At 47.1% G+C, this 24,637-nt stretch overlaps 2 protein-coding genes across 7 annotated transcripts; one reads left to right on the top strand and one right to left on the bottom strand.

Annotated features, from left to right (window-relative positions):
* Positions 1-13,974: 13,974 nt before the first annotated feature.
* CA14 (carbonic anhydrase 14) lies at positions 13,975-20,708 on the top strand. Of its 6 annotated transcripts, XM_047848034.1 has the most exons (12): positions 13,975-14,021; positions 14,355-14,455; positions 16,489-16,509; positions 17,380-17,559; positions 17,932-18,074; positions 18,323-18,418; positions 18,598-18,664; positions 18,827-18,984; positions 19,342-19,462; positions 19,703-19,723; positions 19,840-19,924; positions 20,044-20,708. In XM_047848034.1, the coding sequence occupies exons 2-12, from the start codon at positions 14,401-14,403 to the stop codon at positions 20,105-20,107; spliced, it is 1,011 nt and encodes a 336-aa protein (XP_047703990.1). In that variant the 5' UTR covers positions 13,975-14,021; positions 14,355-14,400; the 3' UTR covers positions 20,108-20,708. The 6 variants fall into 6 exon arrangements, 5 of the variants coding, with proteins under 5 accessions (XP_047703990.1, XP_047703987.1, XP_047703986.1 ...); XR_007149813.1 differs by lacking the exons at positions 13,975-14,021; positions 14,355-14,455; positions 18,598-18,664 and adding an exon at positions 18,511-18,597 and having other exon boundaries at positions 16,427-16,586; XM_047848031.1 differs by lacking the exons at positions 13,975-14,021; positions 14,355-14,455 and having other exon boundaries at positions 16,427-16,586.
* A 136-nt stretch (positions 20,709-20,844) lies between these two features.
* Positions 20,845-24,531, bottom strand: APH1A (aph-1 homolog A, gamma-secretase subunit). The gene is made up of 7 exons (XM_047848035.1): positions 24,183-24,531; positions 23,436-23,606; positions 23,185-23,258; positions 22,828-22,950; positions 22,547-22,674; positions 22,004-22,127; positions 20,845-21,666 (listed from the first exon to the last, which is right to left on the bottom strand). Exons 1-7 carry the CDS (start codon positions 24,293-24,295, stop codon positions 21,602-21,604), a joined length of 798 nt encoding a protein of 265 aa, XP_047703991.1. The 5' UTR covers positions 24,296-24,531; the 3' UTR covers positions 20,845-21,601.
* Positions 24,532-24,637: the final 106 nt, after the last annotated feature.

Below are 24,637 nucleotides of genomic sequence, written 5' to 3'. Positions count from 1 at the left end.
TGGCCTCCATCACTTAGTAATACAAGTGATATGTTTGCCTCCATATCTGCCTGTTGCTTTATTTCTCAACTTGTTCAGGACTACTCTACCAAGAAGGAATGCCATTATTGGGATCCCCTCCACCAAGAAGGAATGCCATTATTGGGATCCCCTTCAGAGATCCCTATAGACTAGAGGCAATCATCTTAGAAGAGAGAGGGAAGTTGAAACTTAACTGCTTGCAGGAGATTGAGAGACAAACTGATTTACATTAGAACCACACAAAAATTCTGAATTTGGAAGCACTAAGAACCCCTGAAGATGAGGGGAAGGGTGTGGCTAAAACAGATTTGGTTGAAGTTCACGGTTTTTTGTTTGTTTGGTTTTGTTTTTGAAGTTCATGTTAAAAGCAACTGAATTCCTTCCCAACTCTGAATCACAGAGGTCAAAATAAGGTATTCTAAACTCAGAAACACCTGGTATAACTAAGACCAAGTTAAATGTAATGAAAATTGGCAGGAAAAGTGAAAAATCTATATTTCTTTTTTTTTTAATTTTTTTTTCAACGTTTATTTATTTTTGGGACAGAGAGAGACAGAGCATGAGCGGGGGAGGGGCAGAGAGAGAGGGAGACACAGAATCGGAAACAGGCTCCAGGCTCTGAGCTATCAGCCCAGAGCCTGATGCGGGGCTCGAACTCACGGACCGCGAAATCGTGACCTGGCTGAAGTCGGACGCTTAACCGACTGCGCCACCCAGGCGCCCCGAAAAATCTGTATTTCAAATAGTGAGAACTCTCCCCCAACAAACCAACCCTTTCTCTCCTCCATTCCTCATACAATTGGGTATACCTTCAGGTAAAAAGTTAGAGGTTTCCTCTCTGGAGAAACTAACCAGAAGAGACAAGTCCAGAGATACTGACAAAACAGTAGGAAATGTCCAGATACCTGTCCCACCCCCTCATTGTACAGTCTACCAGTCAACAAGCTTCCATACATGGTTACACACACCTTTTAAGTGCCTTGCTCTTTTTTCTTCCTGAGAGAGAGAGAAAGAGCACCAGCACACACAAGTGTGTGAGTGGGGGAGGGGCAGAGGGAGAAGGAGAGAGTCTTAAGCAGGCTCCATGCACAGTGCAGAGCTTGACACAGGGCTTGATCCCACAACGCTGGGATCATGATCTGAACTGGAATCAAGAGTCAGAGGCTCAACAGGCTGAGCCATCCAGGTGCCCCTAAATGCCTCACTCTTAAGTGTAAATGGATAGGTAAAGATAGCCAAATATTTCAGAAAATCCTTTCACATAAAAGCAGAGACCAAAAAAGAACAACAACAAAAACCTAACTGAAGAAAAATAATTCAGAGGAAACAGAGACAAGAAGCAGAAGATAATTTTTAGAAGAAAGCCTAAGTTAACATTATAAAAGATAATGTATTTGTGAAAATAAAATAGTGCTATAAAAAGAACATTCATGGAAGAAAGAGCTTATGAAAATTAAAAATATGAATGCAGAAATTAATAATTCAATAGTTAAAGTTAAGGAAATCTCCCTGAAAGAATAAGAAGCAAAAAGATGGAGGTGCCTGGCTGGCTTAGTAGAGCATACAACTCTTGATCTTGGGGTCATGAGTTTGAGCCCCACATTAGGTGCAGAAATTATATACATAAATAAATAAATAAACAAATAAACACACAAACGAGCAAGCAAGCAAAAAGATGGAAAATAGAACTAAAAAGTTGGGATTAGAGAACATTCCAGAAGTTTCAACATATAATTAACTGGAATTTCAGAAAAAGGGAACATATAAAAAAAATTATCAAAGAAAAAATATGAGAAAACATCCCACAGTTGAAGGAAATAAATTTTTAAGCAAATGAGCTCACTGAGTGCTCTTCCAAGAAATAAAAAAGACCTAAACCAAGATATATTATCATGAAATTATAGAACATCTAAGGTAAAGGAAATATACTAAAAAGCTTCTAGAGAGAAGTCAGTCTAACTTCAGAACTAGAGAACTGAGAGTTCCAAGAGGAATATTTCTTTAAAAAAAAAAAAGTTTATAGGGTACCTGGGTGGCTCAGTCGGTTAATCATCCAACTCTTGGTTTCGGCTCAGGTCATGATCTTGTGGTTCATGGGTTTGAACCTCACGTTAGGCTCTGCCCTGACAGCTCAGAGCCTGGATCCTGCTTCCGATTCTCTGTCTCCCGCTCTGTCTGCCCCTCCCCCACTCATGCTCTGTAAAAAATAAATAAACGTTAAAAATTTTCCAAAAACAAAAATAAAGCAACTAGAAAACTAAAGCAAAAGGTGGGGAGGCTATTATCAATTCAAGGGAAGTTAAAAGTTGTACAAGAAAGAAAATATACACTGCTTGGCTCAGCTGTGAATAAATATTGATGATAATCTAAATGCTGCTTTAGCTAAAATTATGATTCAGTAACTAATCACCAAGGAAATGCAAATTGAAACCACAATGAGATATCACCTCATACCTATTAGAATGGCTAGAATCAAAAAGACAAGAAATAACAAGTGTTGGGGAGGATGTGGAGGAAAAGGAACCCTCATGCACTGTGGGTGGGAATGCAAATTGGTACAGACACTGTGGAAAACAGTGTGGAGGTTTCTCAAAAAATAAAAACACGAATTACCATATTATCTAGTAATGCCACTACTGGGTGTCTACCCCCCCACACACCCAAAAAACAAAAACACTAATTCAAAAAGATACATGCACCTGTGTGTTTACTGCGGCATTATTTACAACAGCCAAGATATGGAAGAACTGAAGTGTCCATCCATGGATAAAGAAGATGTCATACATGTGGCATACAACACAATGGAATGATACTCATCCATAAAAAAGAATAAGATTTTGCCGTCTACAGCAACATGGGTGGACCTGGAAGGTACAGTGCTGAATGAAATGTCAGAGAAGGATAAACACCATTTGATTTCATTCATATGAGGAATTTAAGAAAACAAATGAACATGGGGCGCCTGGTTGACTCAGTCGGTTGAACGTCCAATTCTGCTCAGGTCATGATCTCACAGTTCGCTAGTTCAAGTCCCACATCGTGCTCTGTGCTGACAGTTTGCAGCCTGGAGCCTGCTTCAGATTCTGTGTCTCCCTCTCTCTCTGCTCCTCCCCTGCTCACACTCTCTCTCTCAAAAATAAATAAAGATTAAAAAAATTAAAAAAAAAGAAAATAAAAACAAATGAACAAACAAGGAAGAAAAGAGACCAAAAAACAGAACTTTTTTTCTCTTGGTTCCCAAATTTTATTATGAACTCATATAAAATATTCCAGGTAAATGAGTTTTAACCCTCTTCTCCCTCCTCTTTCTGGTCCTAGTTAATCTGGAAGTAATGATTTGTAACTCTGCTGTTAGTAACTGTGCACAACCCATCACGTAGATTAATCTTCTTTTTTGGTTTGATATTTCAAATACCGTTTGGGAAAAGGCACCTCAAATATTATCACAATCTTGGGGCGCCTGGGTGGCTCAGCCGGTTGAGCATCCTACTTCAGCTCAGGTCATGATCTCACAGTGTGTGAGTTTGAGCCCTGCGTCGGGCTCTGTGCCAGACAGCTCGGAGCCTGGAGCCTGGAGCCTGGAGCGTGGAGCCGGCTTGGCATTCTGTGTCTCCCTCTCTCTCTGCCCCTCCCCCACTCATGCTTCCTCTGTCTCTCTCTCTCTCTCTCTCTCTCTGTCAAAAATAAATAAACATTAAAAAAAATTTTTAAGGGGCGCCTGGGTGGCGCAGTCGGTTAAGCGTCCGACTTCGCTCAGGTCACGATCTCACGGTCCGTGAGTTCCAGCCCCGCATCAGGCTCTGTGCTGACAGCTCAGAGCCTGGAGCCTGCTTCGGATTCTGTGTCTCCCTCTCTCTCTGGCCCTCCCCCCATTCATGCTCTGTCTCTCTCTGTCTCAAAAATAAATAAATGTTAAAAAAAAAATTAAAAAAAAAATTTTTAATAAAAAAAATTATCGTAATCTTGCTCTTGCTCCCTTCAATGGTTATAACCCCTACCCGAGATTCACAGCTTTTCCTCTCCTCACACTCCTCTTTTCCTTCTCCTTATACTTTAATTCATTTTTAAGACATTTTTTTAATGTTTACTTTTGAGAGAGAGAGAGAGAGAGAGAGAGAGCGTGAGCAGGGGAGAGGCAAGAGACAAGGAGACACAGAATCTGAAACAGGCTCCAGGCTCTGAGCTGTCAGCACAGAGCCCAATGCGGGGCTTGAACTCACGAGCCATGAGATCATGACCTGAGCTGAGGTTGGAGTTTAACAGACTGAGCCACCCAGGCACCCCCACTTTGATTCTCTCTTAAAGAAACTTCTCACAATTGGCAGCATCCACGATTCCATCTTCTACAGGGTAGTTGCCGTCAAGGGTAAACTTCAGAACTTGCTTCTTTTTTTTTTTTTTTTTTTTTTTTTTTTTTGTCCCCCTTCACTGGAAGCTTTTCCACAGGCACCGAGGCGGCAGGAAGCAGAAAGGGAGGTAGGCCTACTATGCAGAGGCAAAAAGCCCACCAAAAAACCAGAGTTTTAAATACAGAGGACAAACGGGTGGTTTCCAGAGGGGAGGTGGGTGGAGGGATGAGTGAAATAGGTGAGGGGAATGAGAAGCACACTTACCTTGACAAGCGCTGAGTAATGTAGAAAATTGTTGAATCACTATATTGTACACCTGCAACTAGTGTGTGATGCTGTATGTTATTTATACATCAATAAAGAGTATGAGATAATAACTATCAGGAGGAAAGGGTAGAAATATGTGTTGGGGAGGGATACTGTGTCAAAGAGGTAAATCCTCCCCTTTTGTAGTTGCAAGTTAATAGATAATAATATCTGTAACTGAAAAATCAAGAAATAGCAGTATAAAACATGTTTTTGAAAATTTGGTGTTTTACCCTCAAAGAAACCACTAAAAAGTTGCAGTGATCGTCTTAGGAAATACAAGTTGCGGGGGGGAGAATAGAGTGTTATATTATGACTTTTATCACTCTATTTGACTTTTTAAACTATGTACCTGTACTACTTTGATACAATTAAAAAATTAAATTTAAAAATAATATGAAGTAAAAAATAATAATATGAAGTAGGGGAGTCTGGGTGACTCAGTCAGTTAACTCTTGAGTCAGTGATTCTTGATTTCCGTTCAGGTCGTGATCTCACAGTTTGTGACTTCCGAGCCCCACATGAGACTCTGGCTGACAGTGCAGAGTCTGCTTGAGATCCTCTCCTTCTCTCTCTGCCCCTCCACTGCTCTCTCTCTCATTCTCTGTCTCTCTCTCGAAATAGATAAATGTTTAAAAAATAACGTGAAGTAGCTAACAACTGACTTGGGGACCTCCTACAAAGATAATAAAATGTATTCAGTGTTTTAGCTATCTTTAAGCCAACGTATGCTTTTCTTATTCTGTGGTAAAAGATTAGAATGTAGGTATATTTTGTTACAGAGAAGTTTAGCATGCCAAATCCAAACTTACAGTTACAAGATAGAGAACTTACTTATTCAATGCCCAATGCCTGTTGACAGGATTTTGGTATACTCTTCTGCCTCGTGTTTTAATAAGTGTGTCCCCCTACTTATTTCTTAATACAGTTTAGATTTTTGCCAAGACTGTGTTTGTGTTTCCATTTAACTTTAGTTTAATCACATCAATAGCTTCCACAAAATGCCAAAAGCAAAGTCTTAGTAACCCAAAAGTTTAATGCAATCCTACTGAAATATATTGAAATTTGATAGAAGCTTGGTGACTGGTACAACGTGGTCCATTTAATTCAGGTTTTCTCCTGCTTGTTATTTGAGCTGTTTTGAAAGTAGTATTTTGCATTAGTATAAATTATTTTGGTGCCATGATTTCTAACAAAATGATGGGTTTACTTTCAATATGTGTCTTTTGTTGTTGTTGTTTTGCTTTTTTTATTCCTTTTTTGTTTCTTATTCATTGTTTTGGTGCGTCTTTGAAGAGCTTGCTACTAATGTAGACTTTACTAGCCTTTAAACCAAAATTTGCTCCAATTGAACATATTTCTCACTTTATACTGAAAATCCACAAAAAGATGGGATTCATTGCACAAAAATTTAACCATGATACAAGTTAATTTTATCTGTGTAATAGCTCAAAGGTCCTGAAGGAGAGAAAAATACTGCAACTCGTGTATATACCATTGCAGGAGTATGACCTTTATGGAGGGCAATATTACAATAAATATAGCAAAAAAACTAAAAAGGTACACAAAACCCAGGGCACCTGGTGGCTCAGTCAGTTGAGTGTCCGACTTTGGCTCAGGTCATGATCTCACGGTTTGTGGGTTCCAGCCCTGCGTGGGGCTCTGTGCTGACAGCTCAAAGCCTGGAGCCTGCTTCAGATTCTGTCTCCCTCTCTGCCCCTCCCCTACTGGCACTCTGTCTCTCTCTCTGTCTCTGTCTCTGTCTCTCTCTCTCTCTCTCAAAGATAAACATTAAAACATTTTTTTAAAAACTTTTAAAGGTACACACCCCAAATTAAAATGAAATATCACAGGGCATGTGGGTGGATGTCTGTTAGCCATCCGACTCTTGATTTCAGCTCAGGTCATGATCTCACAGTTCATGAGTTCGAGACCCACATTAGGCTCAGCGCTGACAAGCATAGAACCTGCTTGGAATTCTCTCTCTCCTCTCTCTCTCTCTGCCCCTCCCCGCTCTCTCTCTATCTCCTCTCTATTTCTCTCTCAAATAAATAAATAAATTTACAAAAATTATATACATATACATAAATATATATATAATTTATATATACATATAAAACGAGCAAGTGGAGTTTTCACACATTGCTGGTAGGAATGAAAAACAGAATAAGCACCAAGACAGATAGTTTGGCCTTTTCTCACGAAGTTGAACATACACTGACCATTTAGCCAAGCACTGGGTGTTCATTCCCACTACTACTCCCACTGAAGAATAAGAAAAAATATGTTCATTCAAAAACCTGTACTCAAATGTTTATAGTGGTTTGATTTGTGGCTGTGAAAAACTAGAAACAGACTACATGGTCTTCAACTGGTAAGTGGGTAAACAAAGTAGAAAAACTCATCAACAGGGGCGCCTGGGTGGCGCAGTCGGTTGAGCGTCCGACTTCGGCCAGGTCGCGATCTCGCGGTCCGTGAGTTCGAGCCCCGCGTCAGGCTCTGGGCTGATGGCTCAGAGCCTGGAGCCTGTTTCCGATTCTGTGTCTCCCTCTCTCTCTCTCTGCCCCTCCCCCGTTCATGCTCTGTCTCTCTCTGTCCCAAAAATAAATAAACGTTGAGAAAAAAAATTTAAAAAAAAAAAAAAGAAAGAAAAACTCAGCAATAAAATGCAACAAATTTCTGATAAGCAACAACATGAATGAATGCTAAGTGAAAGAAGCCAGACTCCAAAGGCTACATACTGTATAATTTAATACATAAGACATTCTGGAGGGAAAGGCAAAATTACAGGATCAGAAAACAGATCAGTAGTTACCAAAGGATGAGTGTGGGAGGAGAAGCTGACTACAAAGGACACAAGAGAATTATGGTGAGGTGGGGGTGATAAACTTCTGTATCTTGACTAAATGACGGTTACATGGCTGTATGAATTGGTCAAAACACATAGAACTCTACACTAACAAGAATTATGTATATGAGTTATAGCTCCATAAACCTAACTTTCAGTAAAGGGTTGAATTTGAACTTTTTCAAAATAAAAAGTTTTTAAAAAAAGCATCGGCCATCTTGCAATTCTAGGAAACAATTGGACAATGTGTAAATGCATATGAACGAGGATATTCTCATTGAAGTACTGTTACAGATAAAAACTGGGGGGGGGGGGGGAGGGGAGGGAACCTAACAGTCCAAAGGCAGAGGGTTGGTTAAATATATTAGGTTATTTCTTTTTTTTTTTTATATTAGGTTATTTCTATACAATACTATTTCTATACAGTTCTATACAGACAATACTATGCTGTTTAAATTGATGACGGGGGGGGTGGGGGGGAGGGAGGGGAGGGTGTGTGATGGGCATTGAGGAGGGCACCTTTTGGGATGAGCACTGGGTGTTGTATGGAAACCAATTTGACAATAAATTTCATATATTGAAAAAAAATATATTGATGACAGGGAAGGGGAGAGGGAGCTTCTAGTGAACTTCTTTATCTGACTGGGTTCCTTGGGAAGTATAAACATTTAACTATCAGAATATCCAACTATATCTGGTGCTTAGAGTATCTCTAGAAACAAATGTGAGGTCACTATATTCTGCTTAGAATATTGATAAATATAAGATTAGTAGGGGGAGAAGTGAATCTAAATTGTAATTAGAGAATTTTCCGATAGTCATAATACTTTGAGGCTCTAGTGAATATGAATATATGCTGGGTTTTATATATGTTCAATAATTTAAAATGTAGGAGTTCTTTTTTTTATTTAAAAAAATTTTTTTACATTTTTATTTATTTTTGACACAAAGAGAGACAGAGCATGCGCATGGGAGGGGCAGAGAGAGAGGGAGACACAGAATCTGAAGCAGGCTCCAGGCTTTGAGCTGTCAGCACAGAGCCCGATGCGGGGCTCAAACTCACAAACTGTGAGATCATGACCTGAGCCAAAGTTGGACGTTCAACCGACTGAGCCACCCAGGTACGCCTAAAATGTAGGAGTTCTTATTTGGTCTCACTCTTTTTGTAACTCAAGAAAGAAACAAGCCATCTAGTAAAGCAGCAAATGCCTCAGAAAAAGAAGGAAGGAAGGAAGGAAGGAAGGAAGGAAGGAAGGAAGGAAAAGAGATAAATAGTGTCTGACTCTTAATTTTAGCTCAGGTCATAATCTCGTGTTTAGTGAGTTTGATCCCCATATCCAGCTCTGTGCTGACATCTCGGAGCCTGCTTGAGATTTTGTCTTCCTCTCTCTCTGCTCCTCTTTCAATCGCTCTCTCTCTCAAACAAAAGAAAAAAAATTTTTTTTTAATTTGTAAGATATTAGAATGTTAACACGATTTTCTCTAATTGAAGAAATTTTTAAGTGATGTTATTTTTTGAATCTTCTCTTTTCCCTAAACCCATCAGATATTACTTGTACAATTAAAAAATAATAATTAAGAGGAAAAGTGACAAGCCATTGCTACGATCTGATTTTCTCTACGTTCTAGAGGCAACTCCAAGTATTTCCTTTTTATTTTTTAAAAAAGAGCAAAAAAGTCAATTTTTCTCAATGTGCATGGATTTATAAACAACCTGTGAGAGTGCTACTTAATTAAAATATATGTAATACCTGATATAACAAGTATGTTGGATAGAACAATAGAAAGAATGCAGGATCTATGAGCTCAAAAATAGCTGCATTTCACTTTTGCAAATGCTGCCTTAGAAATGACTTGCAGCTTTGAGGGGCACCTGGGTCGCTCAGTCGGTTGGGCTTCTGACTTCAGCTCAGGTCATGATCTTGCGGTTTGTGAGTTCGAACCCCGCTGTCAGCTCAGAGCCTGGAGCCTGCTTCAGATTCTGCGTCTCCCTCTCTCTCTGCCCCTCCCCTGCTCATGCTCTGTCTCTCTCTGTCTCAAAAATAAATAAAAACTCGGGGCGCCTGGGTGGCGCAGTCGGTTAAGCATCCGACTTCAGCCAGGTCACGATCTCGCGGTCCGTGAGTTCCAGCCCCGTGTGGGGCTCTGGGCTGATGGCTCAGAGCCTGGAGCCTGTTTCCGATTCTGTGTCTCCCTCTCTCTGCCCCTCCCCCGTTCATGCTCTGTCTCTCTCTGTCCCAAAAATAAATAAATGTTGAAAAATTTAAATAAATAAATAAATAAATAAATAAAAACATTAAAAAAGAGAGATTGTGAGGTTCTTGAGGACAGAGATTACCTCCTGTTCATTTTTTTGAAAGAGCGCAAGTGAGCATGAGCAGGGGAGAGGGGCAGTGGGGAAGAGAGAGAGCATCTCAACCAGGCTCCATGCTCAGCATAGAGCCCAATGCAGGGCTCGATCCCACAACCCTGGGATCATGACCTGAGCCAAAGTCGAAAGTTGGTTGCTCAACCGACTGAGCCAGCCAGGTGCCTCTTGTTAACTCTTTATTTCTAGGGTGTGGTAGGGTGCCCAGCATCTAGAAGTCCTCAATACATAACTGTAAACTAGTGAAGCTATTGTGGCTCATCTCTTTAAAGTTGAATGCAAATAACAACGCCAGATGGCTGGAATCCCTACAAAGAATGGCGAACCCCCTACTACCTCCCCTCCTCCAGTTGGTATAGGGTATTGATTCTCAAGTGTGGTGCCTCAGACCACCAGCATCACCTGAGGACCTGCTGTAAATGCAATTTCTGGACATACTCTAGACCCACAGAATCAGAAACTATGGGAGGGAGGCCCAGAAATCTTTATTTCTCACCAAGCTTTCCAGGTGATTCTGATGCACACTGAGGTTTGAGGACCAGTGGCATTGCAGAAAGTCCAATGGGGCCTGTGCCCTTGCTCTGGTTCAGCTTAGCTGTTGTGTCTAACCATGAGAGAATCCCTAAACCCCTGGAAACTCTGTCTTCACAGGATATAACAAGGGAGTTGGAATGATGCCTGAGAACCCTTCTGGTCTAAAATTCTGTGACTACCAAAGACAGAAAGAAAGTAAACAAATGTTCCAATGACTAGATTATTCATTTGGTCAGCAAATACCAGGCAGTGATGTGGGCATGGAATCAACGCAGGACACAAAATTACTCCTTTTTCATTACAGTTGCGAGATTTGAGACTACAAACTTACCTGTCTTCCGTTTACAATAGTCTCATAGTACATTTGTCATGCAGTGTAAACTGGAAAACTAAGAAAATGATCCAGAGTTCTGATCAACCCTCCCCCAAATTACTTTGACTCTAATTCCTTTTTTTTTTTCACTTTGACTTTAATTCTTGAAAGCACTAATATGTTAGGAGGAAAGCGTGTGATAATAAATGTGATTATCAAATTAGAATACCTCTGGGTCTACATTACTTCATGGTACAAGGTTGCTTGCTCTTTCAGAAAACCGAATTCCATCTAATTCTGTCTCCTCATTGATTCTCTCTTCTTGGTAATTAGTTATCACCTGTATGCTTGACTAAGTTCCTGGGTTGATCGTTCTCTTTTCCTTTTGATCTGTCTCCCTCCCACATTGAACTGTAAGGTATTTTAGACTATTTAGGACATTTGTGGATTTTAAATGTCCAAATGTCCTTTTCATGTATGTTTGTATTTATTTATTTAATTTATTTATAGAGAGCATGAGGAAGAGGGGCAGTGGGAGAGAGAGAGAGAGCTCAACCAACTGAGCCGCTTAGGCACCCCTAAATATCCTTTTTAAAAGGACCTCTTAATGGGGCACCTGGCTATCTCAGGTCAGGAAAGCATGCGACTCTTGATTTCAGGGGTCATAAATTTGAGACCAAGTAGGGTGTAGAGATTATTTAAATTTAAAAAATAATAAAATTTAAAGGACCTTTTAAGAAAAAACAAACCAAAAAGTCACCACGCTTGGACACTTGATTCTCTGACCTGTTTACATTTCGCTGCACTTGAAAGGACAGGAGATGGCGCCAGAAGGCAGTGGCATGCGTTAGATTTAGCCCACCCCACCGCTTCCCCGGGTGAGGAATGAGCTGGAGAGAGAAGTGGGAATTAAAGGTGTCAGAGTTTAGTAGCTACTGAGGTGAAGGGAATGCGGGGTGGGGTGGATTTTGTTTTGTTTTAACATAAGGGTCCTCTTGACACTTACTCCAAATTAGCTTAGTGACAACAGAAATATCCATAGTACAGCCAAAGATCAAAATAAAGGCAAGTCCCTGGAGGACGGTGTTTGCCTAGAAAACAAGGCCTTTGTCTATGTGGGAAGCACAAGAGCCTGGAAAGGCTGCTCACTCAAGTCGGAAGGTGCTGATTTGGGACTAAGACGTTTTTTGTGAAACAATGTTTATTTCTGTAGGCAAAATCCCAAATCCCCCCAAGCAGTGAAACACTTCCCTGAAGCAATCACACACTCATTTTAAATTAAAATTTTTTAAATGAGGGGCACCTGGATGGCTCAGTCAGTTAAGTGTCCGACTTTGGCTCAGGGCATGATCTCAGGGTTCATGAGTTCGAGCCCCGCATCAGGCTCGTTGCTGCCAGCTTGAGCGCACTTCAGATTCTCTGTCCCCCTCTCTCTCTGCCCCTGCTCTGCTCGCATGCTCTCTCTCAAAATATAAAGATGTAAAAAAATGCTTTTAATTAAAAAAATTCATAAGACAACCAGGAGGTGGCGCAGGGCAAGACACACTATCGGCCTTGGGAGGCTGAATCACGCTGGAAGGGAACTCTGTCCTGGCAGAGGTCATTCTGTCTAGGCCTGTTCTTTCCTACCATGCAGTAGATGTCTCTGCTTTTCTTCTTTTTTCTGTTCCTCTATGTTAACTATCTTGATTCCCAGGAAGTCTAGTCTATACGCTTTTTCTTCTTCTTAAAGGAAATGAGTGGGGCTTTGGGGGAACCTCAAAACATAAAACGCTCCTGTGAGGGAAAAATAATTGAGGGTGATGAGAAAATTCAAAGGAAATGACATCTGCAAAACAGTTTTGCTTTGCAGATCAATCACAGGGGACAGAAAGGCACGTGGCTCCTGCCTCGGCAGGCTCTGATGATCCAGCACATGCATTATTCTGATCGTTTGGCTCTTATCCTGCTCCCTTATTTAGTTCCTGCTCCCTTTGTTTTGGCTTTTTCTTGCTCCTTGGCAGGAGCGATGGAAGCAGAGGGAGTTCAAATGGGTGCATCCTCAGAGCTGGGGACTCTGGTGAAGGGCATGGAGGAGAAAGAGGTGTGAGTGTCTGGCTCGAAATTATCTGTGCGTTTCACATTCTCTAATGAGGGATTTAGGATGTACATTCCAATCGGGATTTCCAGTCCCATGAGGAAACAAGCACCAGCCCACATTCCTGAGACCCAGCAGCCTCTGTGCTCTACTCATCCAGCTCCCCTGTGGCAGATTTCACTCAGTCCCACAAGTCCTGCCACAGCCCTTTGTTGGGCTGGAGGGAAGACCCTGGGCCCCTCTTCCAACTAGATCACATGGTTTCTCTCTGCTCCCTCCCCTCCCTTTCTCTGGAGTCTTTTTTTTTTTTTTTTTTTTTTTTTTTAGGGTGGTAATGATTGTTTCTGAGGTCTCCCCACCTCTCCTCCTGCCCTGGCCTCCCTGCCAGGGGTCAGTGTCCTCTTCAATGACAAAAGCCGTCCTAGATCTGGGCTCCCTGGGGAGGGAGGTGGCTGGGTCTGGCAGTTGGAGCCGCTGTCTCTCCATGGTGCTGCTGCAGCCCCTCCCCCGCTGGGCACACAAATGGGCTTTATACAGCAAACAAAACCACCCCCCCCACCCGGCCACACAGGCACGTGGACCCAGGCCTCACCGTGGGAAGGGGGTGGTGACAGGCACAAGAGAAAGAGATCGCTCCAAACAAGTTCTCTTGCCTCATTTCTCTTCTTTATTTTCCACAAGCCAGGTTTTAGCCCTTGACTTCCTACCCTCCACCTGCACCCTGAGTCCCCAACTCCTTCTGGTCACCTATCTTCAAACTCTGGACTCAGCTCAAATTCTGCAGGGGACTGGGAACAGGTCTTCTCACCCTGCCCTATGCCACCCAGGGAGTCGCTCCTCGGAAAAGCGAGATGGGAAATGAGAACCCAGGGTCCCCCTGAGGGGGCTGGATTGGACCCCCAAGCCCTCCTTCCAAGCCCCAGCCCACTCCAGGGGACACCTATCTGGACAGTGCCCATAAGAAGAGCAGAAGAAGGAAGAGCTCACCCCAGCTGGGCTCCTCAGCCAGGGCCAGGGCTCCCGTGAAGCCACTACCCGCTCCAGCTCCGAGCAGGGCCATCCTGCATGCCTAATCGGCTATTTAAGGAGCTGTTCGCCAGCAACCCGGCAGCACCCCCCCACCACGTACACCCGTCCAGAGCCACCTTAAAAGCGGGAGGCAATTGTGAAGTCGCTGGCCAGCAAGTGGAGTGAAGACTGTAGAGGTAGATTGAAAAAAGAGAGGCGGCGAGAGATTTGTCCTGGGGACCCAAAACCCTACGGTACCCTACTGAAAACCAAATCCCCTGGAAGCCCACAGAGACCCAGAGAACGCAAGCAAAAAAGAGATAAATACATCCAGCTCAGCTCCAAGAAACTCCTCTCTCTCTCTGTCCCTCCCCACTTCCTTCTCTCTCCCTCCCTTCCTCCCTCACCCTTTCTTTCTCTCTCTCTCTCTCTCTCTCACTCACTCTCTCTCTCTCTCTCTCACTCTCTCTCTCTCTCTCTGTTTCTACCTCTCTCTCCCTCTCCCCCCCACCTTTCTCTGCCAACCCTAGCCCTCTAGTCCCCAAACTCCCAGTACCTGCTTCTTCTGGGGATACCATGTTGTTCTTCACTCTCCTGCTGGAGGTGATTTGGATCCTGGCTGCAGATGGGGGTAGGTACATCTGGATGTCTGTGTGTCTGTCTGTGCTGGTGTTCACGTGCCGCCAGGCTCGCTTAATGGGGGAAGGGAAGAAATGTAAAAGGAAGCCTAAGGGGCTAGTATAATAGGCTCGGGATGGGGGGAAGCGAGAGGAGTGGGGAGAAGGGCACTTTCCATCTCCCCCCTTTGCCTGTACAGCCCTGCAGTTAGTGAGGATGGGGGGGAAGGGTTGGGGAGCTAGCTGGGGAGCAGAATGTATACACACATTACGCGAATCTCCTTACAGGCTACGGATTCTCTCCGGAGCTCTTTGCCCCGCTGCCCTAGTCCCAGGCAACCCTCCTGGCCTCATCTATTTCAGAACTCCCCCAATTAGGGAGCCAAGGACGCAGACAGTGAAAAGATAAAGGACTGATGGGGGTTGGGGGCATATCTCTACACTTCCTCATTAACTCAGATGCTTATCCCCAACTATGAACCTCATGGCCAATGTCCCCTCCTGATTCTATGGGGCAACTGGTTGCCCAGTTTCTCCCTGAAAGCAGTAGCAATAATAAAGGCTGTTGACCCTTTACAGTTTGCAAAGGACTTTCAGAGGCTCCCAGGAGATGAGAGGACTTTTGGGAGAACAGGCCTAGGTGCTTCCAAGAGTGTCCTCAGGACCCCTACCCCTCATTTTTGTGTTTGCTTTGCCATATGCCTATGCTATGTATGCCTACCTCAGTATCCAGGACATAGTAGGTGTGTAATTAAGATCCCTTGGAAGAGCAAGGGGGGGGGGGGGGGAGTGTCTAGAGAGCAGAAGGAAAATGCAGGGAGGGTGACAGGGTGAGGAGCCAGCCAAAAGGAGGGTTGGAAAGTGCATCTGAGGGAAAGAAAAAAATAGGGAAAAGGAAAAAGAGGTGAAGAATTAGCAAGTTGAGGATTTGGTGGGAGGGGAAGGGCAAGGCTACTGGCCCAGCACAGAACCAGGGAATTCAAGTTGTCTGAGTGTCCCAAGGAGCTGGTGAGATGTTGCTTTCCGCCCTTCCTTGGGCTGCTTTTCGGAGTTGTCTGACCAAGGGATGGGCCAGAATGAGAACCCGAGGATGAGATCAAGGATATCTCAGAAGTCTGAAGAATTTAAGGGGATAAGAGAGAGAGAGGAAGGAATTTAGAATTTTTTTCCAGAGTTTGAATTTGAAGTAGCAATTTGAATAATGCAGAGAAAACCTGAAGGAAGGCCTTCTCTCTCCCCTTGAAGTGGTTTGGTCCTGGGTGAGGCTGGACCATCAGACCCCCAGCCTTTCAGCCTGAGACAGGATTGCACGAGAGCCTGGCATGTGACCCAGCTGGCAGCTCTCTTTTCCACATACAATGCTTCGTTTTCAGTCTGTCTCTGCCAGCCTGGCTGCCTGTGCCCACCCACCACCCTCAGTGTGGCCTGGACCCTGCCCTGACTCCTGCCTTCCCTAGCTAGCCATCTAGGGATCTAGGGAGCAGAGGCTCCTGGCAATGGGGAAAGTTTCCTTCAGAGCTACCGGGACCAAAGGAAGAACTTGAATGTCATTTCACAGCCAAGGGCCTCAACGTGTGCAATGCTTCAAAGCAAATGAATAATGTCCCTTCTCCCCTCAGTAGCAGCACCCCCCCCCCAACAACTGCAACCTTTTTTCCCCTCCCCTTGTTCTAGTCCCTTGCCTCCAAGCCCTCTGTCCACACCCTCACCTCACCCCAATCTTCTAAGCGTGGGACTGGCTTGGCCCAGGCTCAGAAAAGTGAGGGTGGGGGCAGGGTGCCCATTCGGGTCCAGGTTAATTTTAGGCTCTGGGCTCGATCTACGTGTTTCTCCTCTCCCTGCACTCAGCACGCACCCTTACAGCCCGGCTGGTGATTTTAAATAGGCCCCCCGACCTTTCCACCGAGGTGTCGGGTTTCAGGGCTTCCTCTGGGAAGTGCTCCGGGCGGAGGGCGGAGAAAGAGCGGCGGGAGGTGGGGAGGGAGGGGAGCGGGGAGGACGCGGCCCCGGCTGAGCGGTCTGCAGCCCCGCTTTCTCTGCCTTGCAGGTCAGCACTGGACATATGAGGGTGAGAGCAGAGCCCAAAGCCCACCGTCATCCCTTTCACACTGGGACCTCTTCACCTGCCAGGAAGACTTATGTCGAGTGTGTGGGGAGTTCGTTCCCTTTAGTTTCTCAGCCCAGCTCCTCCCTCCCGAGCCCCCACCCCCACCCTCGGCCCTTGTTTTCCGGGTCGGACTCCCAGACCCGATTCTAACTGCCGGATCCCGTACCTCCTGATTCAGAAAGGCTGGGAAACCGGGTAGGGAAAGGAACACTGAGCCTAGCTGCCAATTTACTTCTTGGCTCTCTTTCCGACCTCATTGATCCTACCTGCATCTGAAATTGGGACAGAGCCTGAGGTCAGGGGTGAGGAAGAGGCTGGCAGCATAGTTTGTGACCCTGGTGGTGGTGGATTTCATCCCTTTGAACTTCTGACTAACGACTGAATTCCAGAGTCAAATGCAAGGTCCAGTGTGAGAGCAAGAAATGAATTGTGGGAAGTCAACCGAAAGAATGGTATCCCCACTTATTAGGGGCCCCCACGGAGACTTGCTCTTTCGAGGATCATTTTATTTCCCGGGCCATCCTGTTTCCGCTCTAGCCCCACCTCTCCAGGCACGCAGGCTTTCCATCTACCCCCTTTTCCTCCCATTCAGCTTTCTGGTCCCCAAACTGCTGGTAAGTAAAAGCCGCCGCTCTCCACGTATCAGGAGAGCTGGGGAGTCATCACAGCCTGGGGGCAGGGGAAGCGTGCTGCAGCCTCAAGTCTAGCAGGGACTCCTGCCTCACCTAGCCTTGCACAACTGGCTAGGTTGCCTGGGTTGGTAGGGGAGGGTTCCAGAAGGGTGGCTGGGGCTTGGAGAGCAGGACAAATGTCTCTGGTAATCCCCACCAGGCCCACATGGTCAAGACCATTGGCCAGCCTCTTACCCTGAGTGTGGAAGCAATGCCCAGTCCCCCATCAATATCCAGACAGACAGTGTGACTTTTGACCCTGAGCTGCCCACTCTGCAGCCCCATGGATATGACCAGCCTGGCACTGAGCCCTTGGACCTGCACAATAATGGCCACACAGGTAAAAACCCAGGCTCCAAGGAGGTGTAAACTCCAGTTCCAATCTTAGGAGTCAGGAGAAAGATGCATTCTAACTTCCAAATTCTTAGAAGGCTTCATCTATAAATTTGGAGATGTGACAATGGTGATGAGACTCCTACAGCCTCATCAAGGGTGGGGATTGAATGTCTACATTCAAGCTCTAAGGATGGATTGGTATCATAGCATGAATTGGATCCTCATTGAAAAAGGGGGACATATGCTAGAAAAGCAGAACTAGGTGCTACTAGGGGACGGAGGCAGAAAAGGCTGGCCAGGTCTCCTAAGGAGCAGTGGCAATGGGAATGTGTCCGCATTCCTCCACCAACCCTGACCTTCTCTCTTTTCCTCACAGTGCAACTCTCTCTACCCCCTACCATGTATCTGGAGGGATTTCCCCAAAAATATGTAGCTGCCCAGCTCCACCTGCACTGGGGTGAGACAGGATCCCTGGGGGGATCAGAGCACCAGATCAACAGTGAAGCCACAGCTGCAGAGGTACCGGGGAACAAAGCTTGGGCTAGGACACAGGGACAGGCATGGTCGGTGCCCAGGAAAGGAAGGATCTGGAAACTGGGAAAAGTCATACTTGGATAAGGCCAACCTTTGTGGGAAAGTTTTAGGGCATACTGGAGGTGGTGGTGGTGGTGGTTGTGGCAGCGGCGGCGGCTAGGGTCAAAGCCTTTAGGAAGGGGTAGTGGAGAAACATTAAGTGATTTAATTCCCTTCCCCCCCCCCCCCCCCAGCTCCACATTGTACATTATGATTCAGATTCCTATGGCAGCTTGAGTGAGGCCGCTCCAATGCCTCAGGGCCTGGCTGTCTTGGGCATTCTCATTGAGGTGAGTGGCCCTCAGTCTCCCCCAGGGCTCTCTCCACTCCCTCTGCACCCCTCAGTCCTATTCTGCCCATGTCTGTTGCTCTCCCTCCCTAGGCTAGTCAGCAACCCACTGTGACCATTTGTTCTGTATGTGAACGTCTTACTCCAAATGTGGACCTATTCCAAACTCTCCCTTTCCAGGTGGGTGAGACTAAGAATCCAGCTTATGAACACATTCTGAGTCACTTGCATGAAATTAGGAATAAAGGTGAGCCTGTGAGATTAGACTTCAGGGACACTTCCCCAAAAAGGCCAGCAAGGCCTGGGATGATAGTGAGTTAGGAACCAGGGGGTGTCACCTCTGGGAGCCCTATCTAGGTAAGCTGGGGGCCAGCGAGGAGGAGAGCAGTCCTAGCCTGTTCTCCTCCAGATCAGAAGACCTCAGTGCCTCCCTTCAACGTGGGAGAGCTGCTCCCCCAGCGGCTGGACCAGTTCTTCCGCTACAACGGCTCACTCACCACCCCACCCTGCTACCAGAGTGTGCTCTGGACAGTATTCAACCGAAAGGCTCAGATTTCCATGGGACAGGTGAGTGGTGAAGAGGTGAGGCAGGGGGCGCCTGGATGGCTCGGTCGGTTTAAGTGTCCAACTTCGGTTTAAGTGTCCAACTTCGGCTCAGGTCATGATCTTGCGGTTTGTGAGTTTGAGCCCCGCGTCAGGCTCTGTGCTGACAGCTCAGAGCCTGGAGCCTGCTTCAGAGTCTGTGTCTCCCTCTCCCTCTGCTGCTCCCCTGCTCACGCTGACTCTCTCAATAATAAATAAACGTTAAAAAAAAAAAAAAAAAAAAGAGGTGAGGCAGCAGAGACCTAGTGGTAACCTCAGACGCTCTCCCACTCCCCAAAGTGAGTGACACTTCTCCCCTAATCCCACTCTTCTGCTCCTCAGCTGGAAGAGCTTCAGGAGACATTGTTCTCCACAGAAGAGGAGCCCTCGAGGCCCCTGGTACGGAACTACCGAGCCCCCCAGCCTCTCAATCAGCGGACAGTCTTTACTTCTTTCATCCAAGGTGACTACACAGGGCTTGGAAAGGAGATGGGAAACTGGGGGACTCCGTGCCAAGAAGTTAGGGAGTCCCTGGGAACAAAAGGAAGGATAGGAGGGGAAGCAGTTTCTAGGACTTGCTTAGACTGGGAATGCTTCTACCCCTGAGTGCCAGGTGATCTCCCCGGCAAATAGAGGTAGAGTGCTGTTCCCCACTGGGGTGGGGAGCTCAGGTCACACTGACCCAAGTCTTCTTCCCTTACAGTGGGATCCGTGTATACCACAGGTAAGCCGGCCCCGCCCAGGTATGAAGAGAGGGAGGCCTGCTCCACAAAGAGGGAGGGAAAGGCTCAGTATCTGTGGGAGTTCTAGAATGAGTGACACTTTCCATCTTCCTCCCAGGCGAAATGCTGAGTCTAGGAGTGGGAATCTTGGTCTGCTGTCTCTGCCTTCTGCTGGCTGTTTATTTCATCGCTAGAAAGATTCGGTGAGGTCCTACTTTCCATTCCTTCGGTCCTTTCTTTTCTAGCGAAAAGCACTCTATTCCACCTCTAATCTGTTTCACCTAGGACACTAGTCATTTCCATCAACTATTCCCCCTTCCAGGAAGAAGAGGCTAGGAAACCGGAAAAGCGTGGTCTTCACCTCAGCACGAGCCACAGAGGCATAGACTCCTTCTTGGACATCATGGATGCCTTCCCCTCATGCCAATCAGGGAGCTTCTAAAATGAGGGGCAGGGACTGGCCAGAAAATACTGTAGAAGTAGTGGGCAGACACCCCTCCTTCCTCCAGACAGCCCCTCCCGAGAGGCATGGACAGGCTCTCATTCAAGGAGTAACAGCAGAGCCCACGGCCTCTCAAATCATATAGATCAGGACCATCCCCACATTGACAACGCAAAGGGCAAATTGTGTTTATTAGCAGGGGAAGTTGGGGATGCGCCCCAAAGTCCTCTATCCCCTTGCCTTTATGTCCCTTTCCCTACATGTCGTGCAGATTCTCCCCTTAGGAAAAAGAGTTGCTGCTGTTGGGGTTATATTTTTTTGCTCAATATATCTGGAAATTAAAGTTTCTAACCCCACCCCTGGCCTTACCTTTGGGGCTCTTGAGAGGAGTTCCTTAATCCCTCAGGTGGCAGAGGTGTGCAAAGGACAGGGGAAAAGAAGCAGGGGTGAAAAACTCTTTTTACCCCAGTCCTGCGAAGGGAGGTCCACTTCTGGAAAATGCTTAACCCAAAGTTTCTGACATATGAGACCACCAGCCCAGGTTTTTACCCTTGTACCAAAGCCATGCTGGAGGGGATCAGAGGTTGCCAGGGTGGGAAAGAGGCTGGGTAAGAGATGTGGGAGGGCAGAAATCTCAATTAACATGTTATCCCCTCCCTTAAAAGCCAACTTCCCCCACAATTATAAATTCCTTATTTTATTAGTCAAAATCACAATCACCTTGATTAAAAGGATGGGATGTGCCATCCTCAGCAGAAAATGATACAGTTCATAGAAAACCTCCCCACCCCACCCCCCTCCACACCCCAATTAAAAACTAGAAAAAAATCTGCCCTCCTTCCCTGTGATGTCATGGTAGTCTGACTTCTCCAGGGGCATTGCCGCTCCGGAGTGGGCCAGCTCACAGCAGCACCCTCCACTTCACCTTGGGGAGGGGAGGGATGCTGGTGGTCTAGGAGGTGAAAACATTAGTTCCAGTAATACCAGTTTCCCAAACATGCACTTCCTTCCTTTCCCCCAAGGCCCATGACCAAAGGGAAAGGTGGATAGATAAGCCCAGCCATGAAGAGTAATTTGAGGAGAGAAAATATAGTCCAAAGAGGTTAGAAGAATTCCAACTCACCTCCTCCCTCCCCACTCAAAAAACAAAACAAAACAAAACAAAAAACAAAAAAAAAAGGCAGTTTGGGGTCTTTATCACATCAAAAATGGTTCCCCTCAGACCTGAGAAAAAGACCAAGATGCCCAGTCTGGGGAGGAGGTACTGGGAAACTTAGAGCTCATCTACCCTTGAGCCTCCGTTAATCTCATCTCCACAGAAACAGCTAAGCTAGGTCCCTTTTCTTGGCAACCTGCACTGTCCAGAACTGGAGATGGAGAAATACAGGGCGAGGAGATCAGGAGGGCACCCCAGGCCTAGGGGCCCCCCCAGGTTCCCTCAGTCCTCGGGTGGGATGCGCAGGGCAGAATACACCATCACCCGACTGTCCTCCTGCCGTCGGCCTGCAGAGGGGAAGGGGGGTGAGTCTTGCGCAGGGTGAGAGCAGAGCACTGACACATGGGGAGTCCTGGACAACAAGGGGGTCCCCAGATGGTGGGGATAAGTGCAGATTCAAACCCACCAGTCACTGACTGGCTGAACCCAGGCTGCTCCTGGTAAAGCCTAGAGACTAAAGGTCACAAGTGGACAAAGCAAAACCCTGAAGGTGGTGGGATAGACCGACGAGGAGGAGACAGAGAATGGTGGGTAAAGGACCCGGGCTAGGGCTGGGCTCAGTCATGGGCAGTGGGCAGGTAGGTGGGATCTGTCAGGCGATCAGTCCAGGTAGTCAGTCCTTACACGAGAGGCTGCGCTGGATACTTCGGAGGGACCCTCCAGCTGTGATGAAGGCCCAAAGCCCCATGGAAACAGTGACTGCATAGATGGGCAGCAGGCTGGCCTCATACCAGGGATTCAGGAATGTCTAGGGATGGAGATAAGAGTAGAAATGAGTTTAGCTTCTCTCTCTGCCTAATCCCCAAACTCTCTACATGCCTTTGAACCAAACCTCCCGCAGGTAGCTCACCCAAATCCCCTGATCCTTCCCTTCAGAGCACCAATATTTTGTGGTTGAGGACTTTTGATTTTCAGCTCCCTCAGAGGTTTCTGCCCTCTTGCTCACCTCCGGCCATTCGTATTACAGTTTGACTAATCCATTCAAACTCCCAGAGGATACCCAGGGCAGGTTATACAATTGATGCTGAGATGAGAGTCTTCTAAACACTAACCTTTCTGCCTCCTCCCTAGATATGTTTTAACATGTTAAGAAGTGAGAACAGATCTCCCTTCCATCCTGCTGACCATTAAATATTTTTCTAACTCAGGCCCCTGTCCCCAACTCACCAGTCCCGAGGTCAGTAGGTGACTCCCGACTACCAGGCCCAAAGCCCAGTACCGTCTCCTCTCACAGGCATCAAAGAACACAACTCCCCAAAAGGTATGGAGCAGGATAATGGCTGCTGTCAGAAAGGCTGCAGGGAGGGAGATGGAAATGAGATACATGCCTCATCTGCTCCCAGCCTCCTGAGATGTTGAGCCAAAGAAGTCTCCCAGGGAGGACCAATAAATCAGATCGGGGCCAGGGATGGATGGGGCATGAAGGCAAGGCAGAAAGCAGATCTTACCTGAAGTCAGGAAGTAATAGGGTGAGTCTCCATGGATCCCAACCACACCTGGCCCAAGTGCATCAGCCAAAATATTGATAACAGAGAAGACACCACTGATGATACCGAAGGAAAGACCAGAAACTGGGGGGAAGGAGGGTCTCATCAATGTCAGAGATCGCTGTAGCCTGATTACCAGTGATCTCGCCCCATTCCCAGTCACAATTCCCCCACACCTACTCTCCCTCCAGACCACCTCTCCTTGGAAGTCAGGGATGAAGGGGAAAAAAGCAGCCCCTTGGAACATGTGCATGTTTTGACTTCCCTGGGAGAGGGGGGTGTCCAACCCCCTCCTCCAGTCCCTCTCCCTTGGCTCACCATAGGCCATCTGGCGGATGGAGATGGGTGATCTTCCGTCCTCACTCAGCGATGCTAACCCCTCATCTGCCTTCCTGGGGTGGGGTGGGGTAGGGTGGGGTAGGGGAAACATGAGGAAAGGCAGGAATGCTCCTTTCCCTCTGACATCCTCCCTTAGTGCCTCCTCTTCCAAACCACCACCCAGGGGCTGCCCCACTTCTCAGAGTGCAATCATCTGCCCTTCTCCCCTCTGGACCATCCCATCTTCTTACTTAAGCAGCTTGTAGTAGGCAAAGCGGAACACCTCCTGTAGAAGGACAGAGACCGCAGCACCAAAAATCAGGAGGCCATACTGGAGCCGGGCATCTGACCTGTCGGTCACATGGACCAAGATGAACCAGACCACAGAGGCCAAGAGCAGGGAGACCAGCCAGAAAAATGCCCTGAGGAAAGACAAGGGCAATCAGACAGGCCAGGGTAGGGAGAGCCAGAGAAATCAAGGAGGAGAACCAATCAAGGCTGCAGCATGTAAAGTGGAAGTTAGACTTCCGGATGGTCTGGAAGACTGGGAGGAGACAGGATAGGTGTCTCCACCAAGGGAGTCTTGTAGGTATCCGGACGCAGGGGAAGGGATAGAAATCTGACTAATGAGTCTTCAGAGCGATGAGAACCAGAATGTACGCGCACAGTAGTAGGGAGAGGTATCCATTCCTGGATCCTCCTTCAGGCCGGCGGAGGTCAGCACACCCCCCTCACGAGTCTTGGCCTTGGGCCTTCTCTGACGTCGCCGGGAGGAGTATAGGAGGAATCTGTGCGATCCCTGGAAGGCGGAAACCAACTGCGGGAAAGGGCAAATCATCTAGACCCCTGACTCGACCCTTTCCAATCTTCACCGCCGACTTGTCTCCCCCAACTCAGGCTCCCAAGCTTGCCCAGCCCCTTCCGGATCTCTTTCTCTCTTTCTTTCTCTCTCTCTCTCTCTCTGGCGCCCTCCCGCGTCTTCCCGACCCCCTACTCACCCCGCCACCAGGATGATGACGCGAAGAGGGTCCCCAGCGACAGTGATCAAGAAAAGCGCAAAGGCCGGGCCGAAAGCGACGAAAGTGCATCCGAAAAACACTGCGGCCCCCATGGCTGGGCAGCTGGGGGTGGGGTGGAGGCCTGGCCAAGAGGGGTGGACGGGGGCAGCACGTCAGCTAAGGAGTCTGCTTGGGGTGGCGACGCGACCCCGTGAGGGGCGCGGTGCAATGTCACCCCCGGACCCCAGGGAAGGGGAGGGGGGACACCGAAACCCCCGATACAGGTCCGCGCGACTTCCTCTACGGAAGCCGAGGAGGGAACAAACCCCGGCCGCAGCACCATGGCCACCTCCCATCCAATCCCCACCCCCCGAAGGCCAATGAAGACTCGGCGGGGGCGGAGCTGCGGGGGCGGGGACGAGGCAGCACAACCTGCCGGGAGTTGTAGTCCTCCT

Source organism: Prionailurus viverrinus, unplaced genomic scaffold (assembly GCF_022837055.1).
Source record: "Prionailurus viverrinus isolate Anna unplaced genomic scaffold, UM_Priviv_1.0 scaffold_50, whole genome shotgun sequence".
In the NCBI taxonomy this organism is placed as follows: Eukaryota; Metazoa; Chordata; class Mammalia; order Carnivora; family Felidae; genus Prionailurus; species Prionailurus viverrinus.
Note: the sequence above shows the minus strand (reverse complement) of the source record. Positions and strands in the feature narration are given on the sequence as shown.

Excerpts from the sequence above, each read along its gene's own strand:
- CA14 (XM_047848030.1), top strand. Across the intron at positions 19,724-19,839 it reads GGGATCCGTGTATACCACAG|GCGAAATGCTGAGTCTAGGA; the intron begins GTAAGCCGGCCC and ends TCTTCCTCCCAG. Across the intron at positions 19,925-20,043 it reads TTCATCGCTAGAAAGATTCG|GAAGAAGAGGCTAGGAAACC; the intron begins GTGAGGTCCTAC and ends TCCCCCTTCCAG.
- APH1A (XM_047848035.1), bottom strand. The coding sequence starts at position 24,295 with ATGGGGGCCGCAGTGTTTTTCGGATGCACTTTCGTCGCTTTCGGCCCG. Across the intron at positions 23,607-24,182 it reads GTCATCATCCTGGTGGCGGG|GGCATTTTTCTGGCTGGTCT; the intron begins GTGAGTAGGGGG and ends GTCTTTCCTCAG. Across the intron at positions 23,259-23,435 it reads GCCTACTACAAGCTGCTTAA|GAAGGCAGATGAGGGGTTAG; the intron begins GTAAGAAGATGG and ends ACCCCACCCCAG.